Genomic DNA, 15940 nt, shown 5'->3' on the forward strand with positions numbered 1-15940 from the left:
ATTGGTTGCCAACGAATTTAGTTGACGGGAATGATTTAAGATTGAATTTTCCTTTTCTTCCTTTTTTGGCCAAAGGATTTAATTGCAAAGGAAAGGGTCGCAACCTTGAATCGAATTCTTCACATTGTCGGAAGCCTAATTATTTTATTTTATTTTTTCCTTTTATTTTTCTTGTTTTAGCAAAAGAAACTTTACACATTGCCTGGAACCAAATTCTGCATTTTCTTTCACTTGCAAAGAAGACGCAAATCCCTTCCAAAGTAATATCAGAAACAAAAAGAATGTAAGTGTGGACCAGTCATCACCTTCTTGCATCTCTGTGTAACCTACAATATATTACTTTCCGTTTCTGTTACAAAACACTAGTTGCTGCTGGTGGTGATTTGAATCCAATACGTTCAGTTTCATTAAACCTCTGCCAATGAGATAATCTACTAGGGTTGGCATGGAAGGGCAGGGTATGGCTCTTGAGTAACCTTTTTCTGATTGATCCTAGCATGTGCTTCCTTTGAACAATCAGGATAACATTACAGGTTAGTGCGCTTTAAGTAGACCAACACCCCAATGCTGGTTAAAACAGCAGCACTTGCCAAAACTCCAGTGTGGAGAGACGTCCATCCCGTTTCCTGGGCCGTTGTTGTACCTGACTGCGATATGGTTCTGTGGCCAGAATCAGAGAAGTCCAGATGCAACCTTAGAACCTGAGAGAGAGAGAGAGAGAAGCATAAGGAAATAAATCATAGAGCGGAGAATAATTACACATCAAAACTTCACGTTAACAATCTGACCCTATCATCAAAACTCCCCTAAAACCTCCATTTATTGGATATTAGACGAGGGGAGTGATGATCAAGAGTTTGCAAGACAACTATTGTGCAAAATGCGCAAAAATAGAAAAACAAATGTGTTAGAAATAAAATAAAAGAAACAAAGAAGCAACGTTCGTTGTACCTTCAGTCCCGCTCCTCGTGCATGGCTGACTGCACTAACAAGATCATCATCAGTTGCAAGTAGAACTCTATCACCTTCATCATCTTCAAACTGGTGGAACAAATTACTGAAGTAAACACAATCTGAAGTTTTACAGCAGAATAAAATCATATAACACCAAAAATAGCTGAGAGTTTTTACCAATATATGAGGACGATCATGATCATTAGCAGCACCAATCCTTTGCATGACAGCAGATAACAGCTCATCTAAATTTTCCATGCCTGAAGAGAACAGAGAAAACAAATTTAAGTAGGTCATTGTGGGTTGAATTCTATAGTATTGTTGTAAACAGCTGGGCATGTAAGCACAAAAACATTAACCATGTCCATCATCATTGTCACACCTCTCACCACACTGACTGCTATCTATCCCCAGTCAAACCCAATCTGCTGATCACCCCCAGTAGCTACACTTATATGACGAAACCATGTGTCAGTATACAACAAATTCTGTGCCACAACTAATACCAACATCACCGAGCTTACTTCTGCATACCACTGTCATATAAGATGCCATTAATGTCCCCATCCCAAATATAATCATAAATACAACTCACTAATACTCTCCCCGTTCCCCCAAAAGTCAATGAGCTATATTGGTCTAGAGGTACAATGAGAATTCAAGATCCCAGTTTAGAGCCTCTAAAATAGGAGGGGAGAAGTATACCCCCTATTTCGCAGTTTATACCTAGCTATCTATCCACTGCAAAACAAAAATATACTCCCCAAAATTTATAAATAAATCAAAACTTCGTCTTCCCAATGTATCACCCCTTTAATAATCAGTAAAATGAAGAGAAAAACATGAAGAAAAAAAGCTGCAAGTATAATTGTAAACATGTTTCTTTCCAAAGTTAGTCCGACTTCCATAAGTTCAATAAGTCCACTTAAGGAACCGAAAGTCCTTTCTCATTGTCTTCCGGTATTGCATGATCATAGTTGTTACTTCTTATAATTTGCATTGTTAATTTTCTAATTACTTCCATCTCAGCCCCCATATTGTATTTTAATTCATTCACAATCCCTTAGCATTCGATTTAATTTTACAAGTTCACTAATCTGGTTCTTTGAGTTTTCATGCATTTTAGCAAATCCTTAGGCTGTCCTACATCACTATCACTCCACAAAATGTTCATTGGCTAGGAGTGATATATAGGTAACAAGGATTGACCAAAAAAGGAAACCGAGGAAAGTCATATTCAAGCATCCTTGCAATGAAATGTTGCCTTCGACTGCCACTTACCACAATTGATCCGATGCATTCGACCCCTGATATCTTCAAACTTGAACGCAAATGAATTTCCAAGACCAAGAGAAGGATAAGGGAACTTTCCATCTGTCCCATCAGAAGCCATTAGTGCAGACAATTCACTGCAAAAAAATTCCCCTAGGTATAAGTTAATGAGCTAACCAGGTTACCAGGAAACCGAATAATCAAGGAAGCAATACGGAATATGCATTTGAGTAAATGGATTTTCGTATCCCAATCAGTCTCACATCAACAAAATTTAAGTGACGTTCTTGGAAAATTTTGCAAACCTTTGAGTATCACAATCATCAGGTGGTTCCAAAGCAAGTGCTGAATCCCAGAATTTTTGCATCATTGTGTTTGCCATAGTGTTAGCAGTTCCTGAGCTACTTTCAACCTGGGAAAGAAAAACAAAATAAAATAACTACTTAATCAACTCATCCTTGGATTTTACAAAGTTGAAGAGGAGAATAACACAAATCCAACTGTGCTCTAGTAGCATCACCAAAGAAGCAAATAAAATACTAATGTATAGACGTAAGAAGCGTGTTAGCGAAGACAACTAATCTGTCCATCATTTAGCACCATAACTATAAGCATGAAATTGAAGTTAGAACATAAGGTTCATGGAGTTGACAAAATAATATCATGGTAATTTGAAGCTTCAAGCTCTGCATTTTGAACAGAAGATACTGAATCATCAGCAATGTATTACTAAATTGTATCAAACAAGGGAAGCCATCTTTAGTGCTACAATTAGAAAATTCAATTTTCATCTACAATAATCAAACTCATTAAAACCCTTGGACAGACAGGCTTTCACCTCCACTTATTTTTCCTTCATGAACGTCCTCTCCTTTCATATCTTGACCATAAGGCCATATGAAAATTGAATGTATCAGTACCCATCATCAACAATGCCGACACAGAAAGTCTTTTGGTGTCAATGTACTAAACAATTTTCATGTGAGAAACAAACAAAATTATTGACCTGGCCTGGATATTTATCCATAGTCTGCCCTGGCAAGTCACCTAATTTTTTATTCTTATAGACCCATTTTCTGCACTAAACCAATTAAGTGGGTTATCAGTTGTATACATTCTACAAAGTACAAATACCACACAGTAAAAAGTTTTGTAACCCTTTCCTAGACTCACCAATAACTTGTACATGGGAACCTCTAACTCCTAATCAAATTTTTACTAGTAATTAAAACATGTGTTAAATTACAACATATGCAAAAAAGTACTATAATCTCATTAATGTATATCATTTCATCCTCTTCTCCAACTTAATAAATGACATGAATAACATAAAAATATAATTAAATTCAATCACATTCCCTGAACCCTATAACCTAAATACAATTAGACACAACTTACCCATTTTTTTAAAGCTCCTCTTGACCATATCATGAGCTATTTGAACAAAAGCACAGTACCAAAAGGCAAAATTTTAAAATAAAAAAATTCTAATTTAAGTATTGCTAGAGAACCAATTTACTTTGGCAAGTGGGGAAGCATTTAATTGGCTTTGGCAAAGTTGGCTGGTTTTAAGGTAGACCTGACGCCATTTCAGGCTGATAAAAAGGCTTTCTTATGTTGAATTTCAAAATAGAACAGAACCGATATCATATTATGGCGTCACATTCGAAAATGATTTCCTACTTTCCTTGGAGCAACTAAATCTTAAGTAAGATTCCATTCCAAGGTGACTGGATAGAAACTGAGGGTCTCCCATACTTGATATAATATAAGGAAATCTTTGAGAAAATCTTTGAAAGTGAAAGCAATATAAAATTGTTTTCAGTTTTCAGTTTTTAATTTTCATTATCTCTTCCATAGACCTTCCACCCTTCTTCATCCCCTCCTTTGTTTCCCCAATATCTCTAACCAAAATATATATATATATATATATATTGAAAAATAAAAACTGAAAACTAAATGATTACCAAATGGGCCCATCACTTAAAGTTCAATAAATTTCAACATCTAAATAAAAGATCAATAGCTTCATATCTAAATGAAAGAACGAAAACTCTAAAGTTGCTTCATTCCGATGAACAGAATGGGTAAATAGGGAAATGGGATGACTTTACCATTGAAATAGCTGCATGAGTTATCTGCAGAACATCCACACAAGCAGCAACACTTCCATCTGAACAATAGATGTCAAAATTTAAATCCATATATTAAAAATAGGAAGCTAAAGAAGTACTGATTACCTCTGTCTAAGACAGGAAGATGTAAGAACTTCCCTTCATGCATTATATGCAGTGCATCAAGGATTGTTGTCTCTAGCGTGGCACACTCAGGGTTTGGCGTCATTACCTTAGGAAACGTTGGAACAGCACAAGTTGGTTCAAGTTTGTTTAAGGAAGCTTATTTAACAAAAGGGAGTGCGCACATTATTCTTAATACCACATATAGAACAATCAAACATTAAATGGTTTATCATAAACCTTTTCCACCAGAGTCAACTCAGGAGAGAGATTTTGTGCCACAACTCGCATAAGGATATCCTTTGAACTGCAGTCAATCAAAAAGCAAACATTGTATGAAATTGCAAAAGAAGGCACGTTAGACAACATCAACAATAACATCTACTTGCAAAATGTTCATAAAACATATTACGAAAAGAACAATACGTTAGTATCCCCTGAATCTTGTTCCCTGTAACGATTATAGCTGAATTCATCCGAAACTCCCGCATCCTTTTTGCTGCAACATAGACAGGATCTGATGGGGAAACAATTGCAACCCTGAAAACATAGCACTACGAGTTTGGGGATAGAATACAAACTTTAAACACAAATGAAAAATAACCAAGCCAAATTGCACCCTCCAACAAACAGGGTACAAGGCAAGTCAAGCTAAAGAACTGTACTTCGTATTTTCACCAATGATGGTTGCTAGGGAAGGCTTGAACATTCGCTCCCTCAGAGTTTCCAGAAAAGCATATGGAGCTGCAATACAGGATAATAAACAAAACAAAAGGTCACGTTCTAGCAGATGTGTTATATGTATGCAACCAAAGTATAATATAATATATATATAAGAAAATCAATTTAAAAAAAAGGATGTGTTGATATAGAGCATGTTCAAAATGAAATAGAGGCTTTTATTTACAAAAAATTTAATACAGAAAGAAACTTCGGGTCACACTCAAGTAATTCATTATAAATTCCAAACATTAATACAAACCAGATAAATTGGCTCCCCACTGGCGCTCCACTCCTTCAACTGCAGCAGCAATGGCACTCCCCTGCTCCGCTGCCTTCTCCATTCTTGATATAGCGTCATAGAGACATTTGGTGATATCTAATAAGGCAATAACTTCTCCATTCTCTACAACAGGGAGGTGCCTGAATTTACCTGTTAACAAAAGAAATCAACCACAGCACGTTTTATGCCCCCAATGCAACAATAAATAATGCAGATTGTATGCAAGTTCTTAGACAAACCCGCACACACACGCAATAAAAAAAAATTACCAAAAAAGAAATCTTGTTAGATAAAGAAAGCTAACCTTGGACCATCTTCTGGAGAGCTTCAAGGGCTAATGAATCAGAGTTAACAAAAATAGGATTCCGCGTCATGATCTTTGATACAATTGTTTGCTCCGGTCTCAACCCCTCCGCAATGACTCTAGCCGAAATGTCCTGAAATTAAATACTATAAGCAAAGTTAATAGTTTAAAAATCACAAAAAGAACCAAACCATCAGTTACAAAATGAACCTTGTCTGTCACAATTCCTGAAAGCAACGCATTTGCATCAGTTAAGAGCACAGCATCCACACGGCGAGCCGCCATCCTCCGACATGCATCGGATACTGTAGTCCCCTCCGGAATAGTTAGGGCTTTTGACAACCTTAGCTTCTTCACCGTCCTTTCCCCACCACCAGACCTTTCAAATATTTAAATTTAAACACACAAAAATATATCATTTTCGGTTGAAATATAGGCAAATTTTCTAGACACCAATTTTCTCAGGAAACCAATAAACATAAAAACCCTCTACATACATGAATAAAACAAAAAACAAAACAAAACCCAAAACTTTAAATCATTTCTAAAAAGGCAAATTTACCCAAACCATTTTCTCAGGAGGCAAACAAAAACGAGAAAAGGAGAGAACTTACGAAAGGGGGTGAGGAGGAGACGAGGGTTTGCTGGTGGTGCCATTAGAGGTTCCATTTTCGGGAGGGACCGATTTCTTAATCGCAGCGGAGGGACCCCGTTTCTGGCTCAGACTGGTCCTCCGGACACCCACTTGGTTGCTCATCTTTATTCTGAATGATTATTAGGGCTTCTCTGATTCTCTCTGTATCTTTATCTGGACTGCAAGAACCCTAATTAGTTTCAGTGATAGAGCGAGGTAGACAGAGAGAGAAGGTTAGAGTTTTGGGTGGCTCCAACCCCTCCCTCCTTTTTGTTTCTGTGCTATTAAAATTTGGGTGAGACAGAGAGTTATCGTAATTTGTAATTGCCTGACGATTCCCACCGATTTTGACAGTTCAAATTAAACATTGAATTTAAAAGCATTTAGAAAAAATAAATAAAAATTATTGTAGCGTGTATTCAAATGATTTTAAACGTGTTTAAAAAAATGTAAAATTTTTGGGGTATTTTTATTTTGATCCGTAAAAGGTCCGTATGTTTCAATAATGACGTATTTTGTAGTGGTTGGCCTGTAATGCCCTTATTTATATTCGAGATTGACACATACCATATTTGAGTGACAATGAAAGGGTAGAGGAAAATAGAGATCAATCGGGGGGGTAGGCGAGTTGATGCTGGAGGGGGTTTGATGGAAAGATGGTCTTGTCGGACCGTTTACTAATCAAAACAAATGTTAAAAACAAGAGGTGTGATTATAATAAAGGAATTCACTATTATACCCGATATAATTAAATTATATATAAAAAAATCCTAATAAAACAGACTTTAAATACGCATGAATCATTTACAACATAACAAAGATGTTTTAACTTCATATAAATTATAAATGTCATCGATTTCTTAAAACAAGCTCAAGTCCAATACCTCATTAAAAAAACTCAAAACACTTCATTAAGCATCAAAGTAATTTAATAATCAAACTTAAATTCAATAGGGATAATTGTCATTTTTTGTTTTTTTATTATATAAATTAAATGGTGTAGGGTTTATTTATATCATTAGTGCTAAAAATGGGTATGTGACTAAATATTTGTAACAACTCCAGTCATTAATTAATATTTAATTATTAATTTATTCCAATAAAATGCCACTATACCCCTAGAATATTTTAATAGTATAAAAGTGAACTTTTTAACCGGGAAGGAATTTTGGGATTTCAGTTATACCGTGCGTAAGAGCGTGAGATGGATCCGTAGACACGTAGTGGACTCAAATCGGAGTCAGAACATGAGCACGATCGAAAAGTTCAGCCAGGCATAACCGTAAATACGTCAAAGTCCAGTTTTTGAAAAACCCAGAATTTCATCAGTTTTGGGGCAGCTCGACTAGCCATCTTCAAGGGGCGATTTCTCCCACCTCCGGTCACCGATTCAAGCAAGACCGGTCACGTTAGAACCACCACACTTCCCTCTTCCAGCCCCAGCCTTCGCTGCCTCGATCCGCCGCCGTAGTCGCCGGAATCAGCCACAAAACAGGCGGTGTTGGACAGATTTTTCTTAAACTTTCACCGGCCGTTTCTCTCCCCTCCGACCACCAAATCAGTCGAGTGAGGTATGGATTTCTAGCTATTTTTCATGCTCTAGCTTCTGGTTGAGTAGGATTTCAGAGATTTCAAGCGTAGATCGTTCGATTTTTAAGTTAGGTTTCAGCAGACTTTCGAGTCACTATTCCGGCCACTTTCGGCCACTTCCGGCCAGTTTTTGGGTAGGTCTAAGAACAAAAGTGGCTCCAAATAGGGTGTTATACCTAGGGTAGGAGTCTTGAGCCGTGGTTTAGAGTTTTTCCGGAGTGTTATCGCTTTAGGCACCACGCGCTGCCGCGCGTGTGGAGGCGCGTGGGCATCAGGGTGGGGACCAGAGTCAGCCCTAGAATAATCTCCTAGCCCCACGAGCGTAGGTTTTCGCGGATCTTAATTCGGATAACGTTTGAACCCGAACAGATCTCGCCAGTGGGTGATTCCGGGTTCAGAGGTTTGAACCGTCGGATCGTAATCATGTTCCATATGTTGATCTAGGTAATTTCAGGATCGTATAGCATTTGACGGATCGTAAAACGGAGTCTCGGATATTCCAGAAATGTCAGCCCTAGAGTAAGGTTTGATGAAACAAACCGCCATGCGTCGAAGAGGAAAGAACTACGTGTGGCTTGATCCTCGATGTACGAGGCAGCCTATATTATCGTGCAGCCACGAGTTAGGGGCTCGGGTTTATGTTATTGTTTATCAGGGTATTTTGGTCTTTCACGATCCACAACCACTAGGTGTCAATTTAAACAAGATTCGACCCGGATTCCAAAGTGGAATTTGGGTCTGGTCGTTTCAATATCTCTTATAATAAATGAAACATGTAGGGTGTGATTGTATGAAATCCTCCATAAAAATAAAGATAGTTTTGAACGTAGTTAATATGTTCGTGAATTGTGCAATTTTCATATTGTTTGCGAATTGTGCAGTTTTCATAAAAATAGGAGGATGTGGAGCAGTGATCCTCCTTCTTAGTTTGTTTGTCTAATAATTTTCAGGAACTTTTTAGGACTTTGTTGTTGTTTATTTTTAGTTTTCGTCCATTGATAAGAATTTGTTATTTTCTGTATGTGATTTTCTCCATATCAATTTAACTTGTTATTGTGTTTTATCACTGGAGAAGATTTATCTATATTTGGCACTATAGTGGCTTTGTACTTGTTTATGTTCCTCATAAAATACTATCGCTCTTTATATATATATAAAAAAATGAACATAGAGATGCTCAATTTTTTAATTCCAATAACAATCACATACCATATATTTGGATATTTATTCCAATTGGATTTAAGTTTGTAAAATTCTGTGATTGAAGTTGAAAGCTATTTGAGTTGAGTAAAAGTGATGAGCAAACGAATGAATAAGGGCCGACCAAAACAGAATCAATGAATAAAGTAACTTCGTTTACTTTCCTTCTTTATTTATTTTCTTTTTTGGCTAAGAAAAGGAAACTTACTACACACATATAGAAGAAGAGAATGAATCCAAATCCTATAAGAATATTTTTTTTATATTGATTGATTTAAGGAACCAAAAGCATGCACTAAACCAGAGAGAGAATAGAATTTTAAAAAATAAAATAAAATATTTTTAAAAAAGCGTGATCATACTAGTAGAGTTTAGTGAAAGTTTAATATATATATATATATATATATATATATACATGCAAACTATTGTTTCCTAAGTAACAGGGAAAATGAACAGAGAAAAAAAATGGAGCAACTTATAAGAATAAAAAGTAATATAAAATGCAAGTTACGTTAATTAATTGTCAAAACCAAGGACTGTAATTTATGTTTTTCTGTTCCAAAAGATTATGTTTGAATCACCAAACAACTTCTGCAGGCGGATTTCTCAATTAAAACCAAAAACAAACAATTTTCTGGCGGATTTTAAAATGAACAACCTATATACATATATATATATATTTATTGGCCTGCCTTCATTTTGAGGACCCAGGTTCATTGCCATTCTATAGTTGTCATCAGAAGCTCTGCTGCAACACCAATGGGCACCAGGACAGCTCATAGAGCCTCCTCTTCATCCTCATCCTTCTCCTCTTCAAAACAACATTGGATGTACGACGTGTTCTTGAGCTTCAGAGGTGAAGACACACGCAACAGCTTCACAGGACACCTCTACATGGCTCTAAGAGAGGCTGGGATCAATGCCTTTTTCGACAACAATGAATTAAGTAGAGGGGAATATATAACGGCCAAACTTGTGACGGCAATCCAAGGGTCTAGAATATCTGTCGTCATCTTCTCAAGGAGGTATGCTGAGTCAAGTCGGTGCCTTGATGAGCTGGTCAAGATCATGGAGTGCAGAACAACACTAGGGCAAACGGTTATGCCAATATTCTACGATATTGATCCATCGGATGTAAGAGAACAGAGGGGCAGCTTTGCTCAAGCATTTGAGAAACATGAAGAAAACTTGTTAGGTAGAGATAATAAGGTGGTGAGGTGGAGAGCTGCTCTTATTGAAGCTGCAAATTTGTCTGGCTGGGATCTCAGGAACACTGCAGATGGGTATTTAATTACTAGTTTCTTTGAACAATAATGCTTAACTCACTTCTTTTAATACACTTCCCATAATGTCTTTTGTTTTGTTTTGTTTTGTTTTTTGCTACAGAGGTTTTGCTTACAGTTCAGTTGGAAAAAGAATAGACATCTGTTTTTTATATTATAAAAATAAAAATTGCAAACTAACATTTTAGGTCCCCAATTCTGATAGGTTGAATTTTCAATTCAGGTATGAAGCGAAGTTTATTAGAGAAATTATTGAAGGGATTACTAGATGGCTGCTGATGAACGAGACAATCTCGTCGGTAGTCGATTACGCTGTTGGACTAAATTCTCGGGTGCAAGATCTGAGTAACTATTTAGATGTTGGATCAGATGATGTTCGCATAGTTGGAATTTTGGGGATGGGTGGAATAGGCAAAACAACACTTGCCCGAGCCATTTATAACCAATTTTATCACAGCTTTGAAGGTAAAAGCTTGCTTTTAAATGTGAGGGAAACTGCAAAGAAACCAAATGGACTGAAGCGTATGCAAGAACAAATTCTTTCTGACATCTTGAAACCAACCAAGATAGGAAGAGTTGATATCAATGTTTTAAAAACAAGACTTAGATGTCGAAGGGTACTTATCATAATCGATGATGTAGATCACAAGGACCAACTAAATGCATTGGCTACAAATCGAGACTCGTTTGGCCCGGGAAGTAGAATTATTATAACGACAAGAGACAAACATTTGCTAGAGCTATTTCAAGTGGATAAAATATATCATGCTCAAGAAATGAATGAAGAAGAAGGTCTTGAGCTTTTTAGCTGGCATGCCTTCAAAAACAATCGTCCTAATGCAGGATATTTTAAACTCTCAAACTGTGTCGTTGCATATTGTGGAGGTTTGCCACTTGCTCTTGAAGTTTTAGGTTCTTTTCTATTTAGAAGAAGCACTAGAGAGTGGAAAAGCACATTGGATAAACTGAGAAAAATTCCTGCTGGAGATATTCAGAAACAACTCAAAATAAGCTTTGATGGGCTTAGTGATGATAAAGAGAGGGACATATTCCTTGATATATCTTGTTTCTTTATTGGAATGAAGAGGAACTATGTCACACAAATATTAGATGGTTGTGGGTTTTTCCCAGAAATAGGACTTAGTGTCCTTATTGAACGGTGCCTTATAACTGTTAGTGAAGAAAACAAGTTGATGATGCATGATTTGCTTCGAGACATGGGCAGAGAAATTGTCTATGAAGAATCCCTTAATGATCCAAGAAATTGTAGTAGATTGTGGCATTCTGAAGATGTGACAGACGTACTGAAAACCGAATCTGTAAGTACTTTCTCAATCAAGTTTATGTTAAAAGCTTGTAATACAAGAAAAACTAATGATATGCATCCCACATATAATAATTGTATGCCCTGGATATGTACACAATCCAGTCATAATCATTGTTTTACCATAGTAATTTTCATGGTCATATGCTTTGGGTTATGTTTAAGTACCAAGAAAGGCTACAGTATGAAACCGTTTTTAGCAGATTGGATTGTGGAAGATGTGATCAGATAGTGTCAAATATATTCATGATTCTGCTTCCTTTGTATAAATCATTTTCCACATGAAAATAACCCTTTAACATATGGCATGCTCTTTCTTTAACAGGGAACTGAAGAAATTCAAGGAGTCACTCTAAATTTGCTAAGATCTGAGAAGGCTACTTTCAGTACACATGCATTTACAAATATGAAGAAATTGAGATTGCTCAAACTCAACTATGTAGAGCTCACAGGAGAATACAAATATCTTTCCAGAAAGTTGAGATGGCTCTGCTGGCATGGATTCCCTCTAAAGAACATACCAAACGACTTTGATCAACAAAACCTAGTTGCCATGGATCTGCGGTACAGCAACCTCAGACATGTTTGGAAGGATTCCGAGGTAAATATAACCAAAACCGAGGTTTTATACAAACCATCATACTCTCTCTTCTCTTCTTTTTGGATTTTGATTTCTGTATTCTGTTTTGTTTTTGGTTTTACCTAGCAATTGCTTGAGAAGTTGAAGATTCTTAACCTCAGTCATTCTTATCATCTATTGGAATCACCGAACTTTTCTAAACTCCCAAATCTTGAGACTTTGATACTCAAAGGATGTAAGAGTTTGTCTAAGGTTCACCAGTCTATTGGACATCTCGAAAGACTTGCTTCGGTGAATTTTAAAGACTGCAGAGTGCTTAAGGATCTCCCTAGGAGTTTTTATGAATCAAAATCTATTGAAACTCTTATTCTTGTTGGTTGTTGGGAATTTGAAAACTTGGCTGAGGACTTAGGGGACATGGTATCATTGACAACTATTCTTGCGGATAATACAGCCATAAGAAAAATACCATCTTCCATAGTACGATTGAAGAACCTGAAATATTTATCTCTTTGTAGCCTGAGATGGCGGTCACCATTTAACTGTTTACCCTGTCCCTTCTGGTCGTTGCAATTACCAAGACCGTATCGAAAATCCAATAATCTATTTCCTCCTTCGTTACGGGGCTTATACTCTTTGAGAGAATTACATCTTAGAAGCTGCTATTTATTTCATGATGCTCCTACTGATCTTGAGAGCCTAAAATCTTTGGAAGAATTAGATCTGGGATGCAATAGTTTTCATTGCCCTCCATATTTCAGTGGCCTTTCCAAACTTGAACATCTATCGTTAGATAATTGCAATTTAACTGATGAGGAAATTGATTCTATGAATCTTGGGAGTCTACCTTCTTTATTATTTTTAAACCTAGAAGGAAACAGCTTTTGTTGCCTTCCTGACCTCAGCAGCCTTTCCAAGCTTGATTGTCTGATGTTGAATGATTGCACAAACCTTCATGAAATGCCAAAATTACCAACAAGTTTGACGCAGATGGAAGCAAATTACTGCACTGCATTGCAAACAATGCCAGATTTTTCAAAAATGACGAATGTGGACACATTGCATCTAAGTCATTCGCACAAACTTATCGAGTTTCCAGGCTTGGATACCGCATTAGACTCTATGAGATTGATTCGGATGGAAGGCTGCACCAATATTAGTTCTACTGTTAAGAAGAACCTCTTGCAGGTTCTCTCTATCTTAAACATTTATGCATACATGCACAAGCATTTTATTTTACTTCACCATAAAGTAAATTAATTAGTGCTCTACACTACATGGTATAGGGATGGAATTCGAGCGGAGGTGGTGGCCTTTATCTCCCTGGAAATGATATTCCGGAGTGGTTCACTTATGTCAATGAGGGCGATCAAGTCTCTTTTGAAGTGCCTCAAGTTTCTGGTTGTAACTTAAAAGCGTTGACTGTGTGCACCGTTTTTAAGTGTTTACAGGAGGACAAATCTAAATTATATATCTCCATTTTTGTTACAAATCATAGCAACTGCACTAGTTTTCTTGTCCGGCCTACATATCCCTACACAACAATTTCCCATGACGTTATTTGGCAGGGGCATTTGTCAAACAAGGATTTCAATTTGGAAGGCGGAGACTTCATTGAGGTTTGTGTCGCATTTGGATCTGGTCATACGGTGAAGAAGATAGGAGTCAGCCTTTTATGGGACAAATTTATATATGACACTGACTCTTTTATTGCGTGCAAGTCTGTCCCATATGCTTATTTTCTTAGAGAATATGAAGACAACAATGAAGAATATGATGAAGATGATGATGATGATGATGATGAGGAGGAGGAGGAGGACAACGACGACGACGACAATGATGATGATGAGGATGATGATGAAGACGGCAACGATGATCATGAACCAGAAATCAAGTTCAGTGGCCTTTATGATGATGAGGCAGGACCAAGCCTTCACTCATCTGACCTCAATATTGAAATGAGAAGAATGAACATGGAAGAAAGCTGAAAGGGTATATATGGAAGCATCAAAGCACAAAATCAATCTGCTGGGAAACAGAATCATGCAAGCGTGAAGAAATCAGTAGCCAATCAGCCCAAAAAGAAAAATGAAAAAGAAGATCAAAGGTGTGAAAAAGTGAACTTGATATCCACATTGGATAGTATGAATATATTCATAACTGAACTAACATACAATTTATTGTCAAGCAAATTTTCTTTATGCTGATGTTTTTTTTTTTTTTTTGTCATCAATGTTACAGAAAGAGAAAGCTAAGCAGAGCTTTCTTTACATTGTAGTAACTATAATGTCCCATTCGTAATGTACACGAGCTTTATTGTCCAGTACTTTTACCAATTTGACTGAGCCCCAGAGGCATAAACTTAATTAGGACTTCTTCCCTCTATGGATGCAGATATTTGGAGCATAAATCAGAGCTGATGTGCTGCTTGGCCTGTTGATGGGCAAACAGAGCCAGAAATTTTCATAGGAATAAGCCATATATCTATTTATTTTTCATTTAAAGAGCTGTTGGAGTGAAGTAGCTAGACTAATTTTTTCTAAGACGGGGTGAACTAATTTCCACTAAAGAGGATGAACTTCCTAAAATTTAGTATTAAACTTTTTTTTTTTTCCTCACTCTAACCTAAGGGTGGTTCCGCCGTTCTGGGCAAATCAGATTGCATGTCTGGCTAAGCAGAGGAGCGTTGTCCTCCTGGTCCCCCGTTCCGATGGTTTATTTGATGTTATTGTTAGCAGGATTGTAAGGAGAAATCTAAAATCATCTTCTTTATGACAGAAATTAAAGAATAATAAAATAAATTGGTAGCAAAATTTGACTCTTAAAGTCCAGCACCCAAGAACCACTTTCTGAATATGATGAACTTCCTAAAATTTAGTACTAAACTTTTTTTCTTTTTTTTTTTTTTCACTTTAACATAGAGGGTGACTCAAAACTAGTATAGCCGAGGGGCTATACTATGTTTTTCTAACTTTTTAAAAGAAATAGTACCGCCGAACGGCTGTACTAGGTTTCCCTTATTTTTGTAAAAACAAATAGTATAGCCGTGCGGCTATCCTCTGTTACTGCTAATTTCAAAAGAAATGGTACAGCCGCACGGCTATACTATGTTTTTCCTAGTTTTTTAACAAGCAATAGTATAGCCGTCCGGCTATACTCTGTATTTTTAATTTTTGAAAAGAAAACGTATAGCCCCGCGCCCTCTTTTTTTTTTGAGGCTAGAGTCATTTACAAACGAAATGGCCCCTAATTTTTTGTTTTAAAAAATAGTATAGCCGTGCGGCTATACTCGGGTTTTTCCTAATTTTTTTAAAAGCAAACATACAATACTCGTATCGAACATGTATGTATATTTCATATTTAATACACTTTTTTTTTACAAAATTTTAAATAATACACACAAAATTCATGTATTATACACATAATTCTCACATATTATTGAATGCAAATAATATATATTAAAATATTATATAGTGACCGAACTTTTAAGTTGTAATTTTCCAAAATTTTGTCGAATAAAACAATTATGTATTTTATATGTATAGCCGCACGACTATAC

General features: G+C 36.5%; 2 protein-coding genes across 5 annotated transcripts; one reads left to right on the forward strand and one right to left on the reverse strand.

Moving 5' to 3' along the window:
- Window positions 1–198: 198 nt before the first annotated feature.
- Window positions 199–6742, reverse strand: LOC103343073 (CBS / octicosapeptide/Phox/Bemp1 (PB1) domains-containing protein). Of its 2 annotated transcripts, none has more exons than XM_008246752.2 (14): window positions 6385–6742; window positions 5981–6149; window positions 5771–5903; window positions 5446–5616; window positions 5129–5207; window positions 4890–5003; window positions 4704–4770; window positions 4467–4572; window positions 4341–4399; window positions 2532–2638; window positions 2236–2363; window positions 1132–1214; window positions 952–1041; window positions 199–701 (listed from the first exon to the last, which is right to left on the reverse strand). In XM_008246752.2, exons 1-14 carry the CDS (start codon window positions 6525–6527, stop codon window positions 528–530), a joined length of 1623 nt encoding a protein of 540 aa, XP_008244974.2. In that variant the 5' UTR covers window positions 6528–6742; the 3' UTR covers window positions 199–527. The 2 variants fall into 2 exon arrangements, 1 of the variants encoding a protein (XP_008244974.2); XR_016123906.1 differs by having other exon boundaries at window positions 633–701; window positions 952–1057.
- A 1007-nt stretch (window positions 6743–7749) lies between these two features.
- Window positions 7750–14992, forward strand: LOC103343085 (TMV resistance protein N-like). Of its 3 annotated transcripts, none has more exons than XM_089045494.1 (6): window positions 7750–7975; window positions 9906–10477; window positions 10701–11796; window positions 12127–12402; window positions 12508–13569; window positions 13668–14992. In XM_089045494.1, exons 2-6 carry the CDS (start codon window positions 9954–9956, stop codon window positions 14367–14369), a joined length of 3660 nt encoding a protein of 1219 aa, XP_088901620.1. In that variant the 5' UTR covers window positions 7750–7975; window positions 9906–9953; the 3' UTR covers window positions 14370–14992. The 3 variants fall into 3 exon arrangements, with proteins under 3 accessions (XP_088901620.1, XP_088901621.1, XP_088901619.1); XM_089045495.1 differs by having other exon boundaries at window positions 9925–10477; XM_089045493.1 differs by lacking the exon at window positions 7750–7975 and having other exon boundaries at window positions 8615–10477.
- Window positions 14993–15940: the final 948 nt, after the last annotated feature.

Source organism: Prunus mume, linkage group LG2 (genome assembly GCF_029339155.1).
Source record: "Prunus mume cultivar Tortuosa linkage group LG2, ASM2933915v1, whole genome shotgun sequence".
Taxonomy (NCBI): domain Eukaryota; kingdom Viridiplantae; phylum Streptophyta; class Magnoliopsida; order Rosales; family Rosaceae; genus Prunus; species Prunus mume.

Bases quoted from the DNA above. Each gene is read 5' to 3' on its own strand.
- LOC103343073 (XM_008246752.2), bottom strand. From the start codon at position 6,527: ATGAGCAACCAAGTGGGTGTCCGGAGGACCAGTCTGAGCCAGAAACGG. The intron at 5,617-5,770 runs GTTAGCTTTCTT...TTTTGTTAACAG, and splicing joins TCTCCAGAAGATGGTCCAAG to GTAAATTCAGGCACCTCCCT. The intron at 4,771-4,889 runs GTATTGTTCTTT...GATTGACTGCAG, and splicing joins AAGATTCAGGGGATACTAAC to TTCAAAGGATATCCTTATGC.
- LOC103343085 (XM_089045494.1), top strand. From the start codon at position 9,954: ATGGGCACCAGGACAGCTCATAGAGCCTCCTCTTCATCCTCATCCTTC. The intron at 10,478-10,700 runs GTATTTAATTAC...TTTTCAATTCAG, and splicing joins CTCAGGAACACTGCAGATGG to GTATGAAGCGAAGTTTATTA. The intron at 13,570-13,667 runs GTTCTCTCTATC...TACATGGTATAG, and splicing joins TTAAGAAGAACCTCTTGCAG to GGATGGAATTCGAGCGGAGG.